The 8296-nt window shown below is 46.5% G+C and overlaps 1 protein-coding gene across 1 annotated transcript; it reads left to right on the top strand.

Moving 5' to 3' along the window:
* Positions 1–110: 110 nt before the first annotated feature.
* On the top strand, positions 111–7774 carry RHBDD2 (rhomboid domain containing 2). The gene is made up of 4 exons (XM_031591811.2): positions 111–387; positions 1258–1659; positions 2018–2168; positions 4185–7774. Exons 1-4 carry the CDS (start codon positions 153–155, stop codon positions 4612–4614), a joined length of 1218 nt encoding a protein of 405 aa, XP_031447671.2. The 5' UTR covers positions 111–152; the 3' UTR covers positions 4615–7774.
* Positions 7775–8296: the final 522 nt, after the last annotated feature.

Here is an 8296-nt window from a genome sequence, read left to right as displayed (position 1 = left end):
CCTGAGCATTCCCCTCATCCGACAGCTCCAACAGTATGAAACTTCGTGAGACGGCACTGTCCTCTGCTGACCAAAATAGAAAAGAAAAAAAAAAAAAAGAAAGAAAAAAAGAAAGAAAATATATATAAAAGGTTAAAAAAAAGGCTGTCGCCATGGTAACGGGGTACCGCAGCGCTTCGCGTCGCCATAGCAACGGTGAAGGCCTTCCGGCGGCGGCCGGAAGTAGGGCGGCTCGCAGCGGCATGGCGGCGAGGGGTGGCCGCCCTCTGGCTGGCGGCGCTCTCACGCTGCTGCTGTCGCTTGGTGCCTCCGGGCCCGGCCTGCTGCGGGGTTCCCTCGCTGCCCACCCCGGTGCTCTGCGGCCCGCCGCCCTGCGAGCCGGGGAAGGTGAGCGGTGCCTGCGCCCAGCCCATGTGGCCTTCCTCCGCGGTGCTTTCTGCCATGCCGCGCCGCCGGGCCCTCACAGCCCTGCAGCGCTCCTCTCCCAGTTCCCCGTGCTTCCCTATGTCTGTGGCTCTGGGCGTAGTGCACGGTGGGGGCACGCTGCTAAGAGCTTGGCTGGTTGCTCTCTTCTCTCCCTGTGCTGTTTCCTGAAGGAGTTGATCATTAATTCCTGCTCGCTGCTGTGGTTCCTTCCAGCAGTGTGGTGTGCTGAGTTGATCTGTGCCTGCCTGCCTGGGGCTGTCAGGTTGTGCCAAGCGATGCTCTCTCCTGTGTTTACCCTGCAGTTGGCAGGAGGGCTTTGGGAGCTGCTTGGCATGCCCAGAACTGATAACCAAAGGGCCTCAGGGTGTTGCTACCAGCTGATAATCTCCAAACGTTTTTACTTATGAGAGAAATCTCTCTGCTGGCTGTTTAAGAAGTGTGGTTTTTTTTAATTATTTTTACTACAGTAGCTAAAGCAACAGAGCAAAGTCAGAGTTAAACTGTAGCAGTCATTTTTATGCCTTCTGCCTTCCAACGAGGCTGATATTTACTATAGAAGCTAGATGCTTTTTTTCCAGGCATCATCCCAGCAAGCAGCAAGTCAGTCCATCTGCCTGCAGTACCCAAGATAGCTCTTGTTTTAGCTGTCTTTGGTTCCTTACTCGTGGTTTTAAAGGCCTCAAGTTCCCTCTTTTGTGCAACAGGATAGATTAAAAAAAAAAAAAATTGATGAATCTTGCAGGCTGTCTCCCTCTGCTTAAACTTGTAATTGTAGTGGGTTAAAACAAATTCATTGCTGTCTCTGCCTTTCTAACATGCTGGTATGCTTAGTTCACAGGCTAGTTACCTACATCTTTGTCTATGAAGACCTAATATCCTTGATCTGTGGTGCCTTTCTCATCTGGTATTTTGCTGGCAGCTTTGAGAAGAACATTGGCACTGTGAAGCACTGCTTCTTCACCATTGTGTTTGCCATCCTGACTGGCCTCCTGTACCTCTTACTTGAAACTGTTGTCTCGAAGGTGTCAGAAGTGGAAGATGCCAAAGGATTCATGCCTGTAGCTTTTGCTACACTGGGTGTCTCAACCACCCGCTCACGAATGAAGCGGGCTCTCTTCTTTGGGTTTAGAGTTCCAGTGGTGCTGGTGCCATGGTTTCTGCTCTTTGTGGTGTGGTTTATCCCCCACTCTTCTCTCCTGAGCAACCTGTGTGGGCTCCTAGTTGGGAAAGCCTGTATCCTTTCTGAACATGTAGCCCTAAACCAGTGTAGGATTGTTGCCTCATGAGGAGAGAGTGTGGTGCAGTTCTTGTGGTCAAGATGCATTGACTTTATGATATTTCCTGGGCTCTTTTTCTCATCACACCCAGTTCTGCATTTCTTTCTCATCCCATGCTTCTACTTCTATTGTGGCTTTAAGGTATGCAAAGAAAATGGAGATGAGAAGGGTGATGGTCTGAAAGGATGGCACTAGCTAGAACCGGAAGAATTCTCCAGGGAAACTAGTTTGTAGCCTGGAGGGGATGGTGTGTTGCAGTGCAAGAAATGAGTGCGTTTTGTCAGTGATCCTCCTTGACGTGCTGCTGACTTCAGATGGTCTTGGCTACTGTTTCTGCTTGGATCTTCCAGAGTCAGTGGCCTCTAAGCTGGATCAGAGGTTTCCTTTCAGTGTGCTAAAGAGAATACCAGGGCTAAAATACATCCCGGGGTCCTCAGCTGAGAGAAGAGCCACTGAGAGCAGCAAGTAAGTACTGGAGCTCCTATGAAATATCTTGTGGGAGATTTTTGAGGCATGAGGTGGCATTAAATCACTTTTAAAATCTTTATTGTGCCTGTCATGTTTCTATATGGGATGTTAAGAACAGGAGTGTGGGACATCGATGTTGCTGGTGATATTGCTGTGACTAATATATTATCACACATTAACTCAATCTGCTCTTTCACTGGAAACTGAGTCGAGTTAAATGTATTGCAGCTCCACTGACATGAAAGCTACGTTGTGTAGTTCTGTCATAACAGGACTTCTGGTGCTTGTTTCTGGCTGAGTTGCTCTCTGGGGTGTGATCTTTGTCAGTCTTTGCACAGCTTCACCTCCCAGGAATGTTGGGACGTTTGTCATATACAAACCTATGTAGGAGCAGCACATTATAAGTTAAAGATGTCACACAGTAGACGTTTCAATGCATGTTTTTCTTTATTGGGGCAAAGTTGCTTTAATGAAAAGAAACCATAGCACTGGAGTTGACATTCAGGAATGATTATGTCACAAGCAATGAGAACTCATGCAAATTCTAAAAAAAAACCTCAGACGTTGAGGTCAAATTTTTCCCAACCCTGAGATGTCATTTCAGTTTCACAGAGACAGGATGGTTTTCTGCTATGGGTTAAGTTGCACATTTTGTTTAAGCCATCAGTTTATTGTAAAGCATTCTTTGAACTGAAAGGGTTTCCAGGTGCTTACATTTCCCCTCACCTGAGAGAAAACCATGAAACAAAACCTTGCTGGTAGGAAGAATGTGCCCAGATGCAATCAAACTCTGCATGAGTGCTCGTAGGGGAAGCCAGGCAAATCCAGGAGCATGTTTACTCTCTCTGTTTTAGTACTGCTTTAAGGAGGAGGGAGTTTCTCACCATATGCTGAGCCTGTGTCGACATCAGCCTAATGCTTCTGTTGTTGTGCGCAGCTCTGCCTGAACCTGCTTTCTTTAGGTGAGATGACATAGACTGTTCTGGCTCAAAGGTATTTGCATAAACATTTGATTATCAAGCAGGGTGTGGGAAGGTGTTTCTAGGATGTTTCCATTTCTGCAGCTAAATTTGCATGTCTTTGTACCTTAGGCACAAGTTCTATACTTGTTCCTGGAGCTTAATTAGTTACTATTTTGATTCTTATAACCAAATATGAGTTCTATATGTGTGTGTTTGTTTGTTTTGTTCTTTTTTTTTTAATTAATAAGACTTCAGACACCAACTTGCCATCCGACAGGAGGCGTTTCTGGGAGGTTTACTCTTTTCCACCAGGCTTATGGCCACAAATGAAGTACAGGGGAAATAAACTCAAGTCCCCAAACCCCAGCATGAGCTAGTTTCTCATTTTTCCTGGTACTCACATGATCTTTGTGAATATTGTCTTGATTCTCTGCACTCATCTTAGCGATGTGCATGGGCTGAGTGTGTGCAACACACCACAGGCTCTGAAAGTTCCCAAGGCTTTGGCTTCTGGGTGAGATTTTCACATGGTGTGTTTTTGGTGGGATGAGTCATGCCTTCTGCTGGCAAGGGCTGTTTATAGACCTTGCTTCTGAATGATTCATTTTATTTGCAACTCTCTCTCCTCTTTTGCTCTCTACCCTGGGCTGCTACTTCTACCAAAGGCCTTCTTGATAAATAACACTTGGCAGCTTTGACTTCTCCTGATTAGTAACTTAGGTTCAGTGGAAGGCAGAGAGGATGTCTATGGAAATTGTAAAAGCATTTTGTGGTTTGGCTGGCATATTTCTTGCATGAAGAGACTTAAGGCTAAAACTCTCCTCGTTCTGTGGGTGTGGAGTTAGAGTGGGTTTGGTGTAAGCATATCTGTCCTGGGTAATTAGTAAACCTATTTTTACTCAAATGCTACTTGTAATAGAGAATCTCTGATGAATTGCTGTGACCTTTCTGAGCATCGGTCAGGAGGAAATCAACCCCCAGGGCACTTCCAGAACTAATTAGGTAGTGACAGTTTTGAACACAGTATAGCCTTCTGTTTTCTTCTGTCCAGGATTACCCCGCTGCCTGGCACATACCCCACCCAGAGCTACTACTGCTCTTCACCTTCAGCTCTTCCAGCCTTCCAGGTGCAGCACCCTGGTGTCCAGAGCCAGGGGTTTCAGGACAGCTGCACGCCAGGATTTGGCCATGCTTTGGGACATGTGGGATCTCAGCACAGCTATGCAAGATACAGCCTTGTTTCTTCCCCCTACCAAGCCAGAGGTGCCTCTGCAGAGTGCTACATTCAGTCCCACACTGGATCCTCGCCTGGACAATGCTGCCAGACAAGCAAGTTCTCTGTGCCACAGCATGTGTGTATGACTGGTCCACAGGCACCTGTCAGCCTGGACCTCCTGGCTGGAGTTCAGCAAGCATCAGGGGATCCAGCAACCTCAGCAGCTCCTGTTCCAGCTGAATTTTCAAAAGTTCAGCTGTACTGATCCTCCAGAAAGCAGCAGGACTTGCAGCAGCAGGGAAGATGACGTGATGCTCACAGAGCAGCAATTGCTGGCACTGTTGCTGTCTCTGGGGTGACTACCTAACTTTAATTCTATTTCTTTTTAATTTTGATACTTTTTTTAGCATTGTGGAGGGAAAGAGACTGGATTGCCTCTCCACATTTCTAATTCTATTGAATACTTTTCTCACTGTAGTGTTTAGCAGCCTTCTTTCTCCACACAGTAACTACAGTTACAGAGCCTCTGTCCTTCAATTCAAGGTAAGATGGAAACTGATAGTCAAAACACTGGACTAATCTGGGATTGAGCCATGCTGCAGAGATAAGGAAACATCCCATCTATGTCAAGGCTCTTAGCTTCCTATCTTGTTTACATGTGTGATGTAGTTAGGACACAAAAGAGGGTGGAAGCATGGAAGCCTTAGTTTATAAGTTAGCATTTGAGTGAAGAAGTCTGTTTCAGTAGTGACTTCTTCACCCAGCATATGCATTGAAGGGGGCTTATTAAGGCAGGGCTGGGATGAGGAGAACAGAATAAAGAGCACCTTTTTCTGTCCCCCAAAACCCTCAAAAAAACATCTATTAAATACTGAAGTGTAGTCTGCGCTCAACAACACATTGTTATTTCTGATAGCTCCACAATAGTTCAGCCTTCATAGCACTAATAATCATTTGAGTTGGAAGGGACCCTTAAAGGTCATGCAATCCAACTCCCCTGCAATGAACAGGGATGTTTACAGCTAGATCACCCCTGCACTTGTCAGTAAGGCAGCCTCAAATGCATAAGAAGTAGTGAAAGAGTCTTTAGTAAGGGATTTTGGCCATTTGTGCAGCAAATATGCATAAATCCAGGAAGCTGAGAGGGACTTTAAAAGTGGGTTATAAGAATTACCTGGAATGTAGCTGTCCCACTGGGGATGTTCACATTTTTCACCTTTTGGTGTGTCACCCACCAATATTAGCACAATCACTCTGGGTTTTCTTTAGAGGTGGTGGAAAGGTATATGGGAAAGAGGAGTTTTCAGCATGGGATTCAGAGCAGAGTGAACTGTTTGGTGACTGTGGTAGTAGCAGAAGTTTATTTTAGGTGGTAGCACTTGGAAAGCCAGAGCTTTATTTCTCACTTTGTTGTGGCTTTACTGTGCCATGCCTAGGAGGAATCTCCTGTTTCTGTGATTGTGAATCAAACAGGATCTCAGCTATTGCAGTTGACTCATTACTTAAAGTTTTCTTCCCCCTTCCCAAAAAAAAAAAAAAAAAAAAGTTATGTGAAACACAGAGAGACATTTCTGCTCTTGGAAATGTTTTGAACATGCCTAGCCTGTCCCCTACAATAGCCACAGGGCTCTTCCTATGTACCAGGGAGCCAGGGTTGGAAACCGCATTGCTGATGCATGTGCCAAAGCATGTATGTGCCTCTCTCTCACCGTTCCCCCTCTTCAGTGTCTGAAGAAGTCACATGTTGCTGTACAGACCTTCTCCAGCAGCTCTTCTGGGAAAATTGCCACAGGTATGTGTGGTTTCACAGGGACTTGCTTTGGGGGAAGGCCAAAGTGAAGGGGGAGGGTTTGAACCTCCGATTCATGATAGTAAGAAGCTGTTTGCAGCGACAGAAGTGGGGCAGAGGCTTTCAGAAGGAAGATGTAATAATTTGGGAGCAGGCTTGTGGTGGGATGCCTGGAGTTAGTGGTCAGCTCCATCCCACTCCTGATTGTTTCACTCCTCCCTGGGTTGACAGATGGACTTGGTTTTACAGTCTCATTTTTCCTGAACTGCTAACAACAATTTCATTGTTAAGTGTTTTGTGTGCAGCACGAACAGGATGAGGCTCTTGTTTGGAACTTAAAAGGATGTTTTCAATACCAGGAAAGGACTGCTAGAGATAATCATTTAAATGTTGATATACCTCTCTGGTGCCTTGATTTTCCTCCTCGTGGGATCTACATAAGATGAGATCTTGTGAATTTTATCACCGTGCAGAAAATACACTAGAGTGATGAGGACTGTTTGCAGTGGTAAATGTTGTGTACGATCAAACTGAAAGCTTGAAATACAGTCTGGAAGACAAACTGCCACATGTCCTGTTTGCTTTCAAGTGTGGAAAACTGGAGCCTCTGGATGGTCTCAGTCCCATGGGAACAGCTGGGTGCAGTCTGTGTGATAGGCTGGTGACAGGGGACATGCTGCAGAAGAGTAGTACTGCACATTGAAAAATGCCTGTGGGCATGGAAACTGGTTCTTTATTTACTGACTTTTAACAGTTGATTTGTTTCAACTCTTACCAGTTGCAGAACCATCAAAAGGATGGCAGTTTCCAGTGAGTAGTTTCATGGCATGCATTAAGTGGTAAGAAGTAAATGTTGGCCTCCAAGAGTCACCGCTTTGTCACTGCAGGCAGCAAGAACAGCCCTGTCTGATAGGTGAGGGGAGAAGACAGAAGATCTTACAGGAATGAAGGTGGTCCCTGCCCGTGCAGGAGGCAGCAGGGACCAGCCCTTAACCCCTCTGTGCTGGGTGCAGGTGCCCACTGCAGCCTTGTGGGAGGGACATCCTAGAAGAATGGGGGCAAAACCACAATTTGGGGGTTTTTCCTTCTGATATGAGCCCTGCTGTCAGTTTCCTGAAGATCTTGGCATGTCACTTGGTCTTTGATCACTGCAACTACCACTGTGACCCTTTGGCTGCTCTGAGTCCAACTGTGCGACTGCCCTGGGGCCCGCTTGGCATTTGAAATGTTCAGTGGCCTTCAGACAGACATTTTGAAAGATATGGATGATTTCTAACAGTCTGTTCCCTGCCTTTCCTGAGTGCAGCTGTGACAGTTAAACGCTGTTGTATAAATCAGAGGAGGACCTCCTGCTTTTCCAGCTGTGGAGTTCAACCAAGTCCCAACTCCTTAGGGCTGGCAGTGGGTTCAAAAGGGAATGGAGAGAGAGAGGGACAGGATGGGATGTGCAATTGTGTCTGAAGGCTGAAAGGAGGAATTGAAACTCAGGAGAGGGAGGCAGAAATCATCTGCTCATCCAGCCTTGACATTTGTCTGAGCTCACAGCAATGTTAGGGATCACAAATTGCAGTACCAGCTCCCTTCCTTGGAGGGGAGGTAAAGAATTGAAGTTATTCTTAAAAAAGAGAGGGGGGGGGGGGGAAAAATAGTGACAAAAAATCAGTAAAACTCCAGGCTGTCCTAGAGAACATACTGTCTCCAAAGATTTGTTCTTCTGTACCTCCAGTGCATTCCCAGTACAGCTGGCACTTCTTCAAAGATCAGGATTGATTCTGTCCTGGAAGCAGGGCACAAAGTGACTCCAGCCTGAAAGAGCACAAGCCGGCTGAGTTGGTGATATCACCGTCTGTCACCATGCAAATAGGTCAATATTCCTCTTATTTCTGTGCTTCCCAGTCGCTCATTTCTCTCTGGCAAAGCCAGTGTGTGCAGTTATCCAGGTCTGTGAGACCATGCTAGCTGTGCCCACGTATGCTCTCTGCTCAGCTGGAAGCGGGCTTTTCAGGTCAGTGCCTCTCCCTGCACCTCTTCTGACCCCTCGGGTGCCCCCTGCTCACCCATATGGACTTTGTGCCTTCTCTGTGGGCGTTATTGACTGGTGTGAGTGTCAACGTGGTGATAGCAGTGGGACCATGGACTTGATGTGCCAGCACTGTGC

The sequence above is a fragment of the Phasianus colchicus genome, chromosome 21 (assembly GCF_987193195.1).
Source record: "Phasianus colchicus chromosome 21, bPhaCol1.hap1.1, whole genome shotgun sequence".
In the NCBI taxonomy this organism is placed as follows: domain Eukaryota; kingdom Metazoa; phylum Chordata; class Aves; order Galliformes; family Phasianidae; genus Phasianus; species Phasianus colchicus.
The sequence above is the reverse complement of the archived record's forward strand: the minus strand, read 5'-3'. Positions and strand labels throughout refer to the sequence as shown.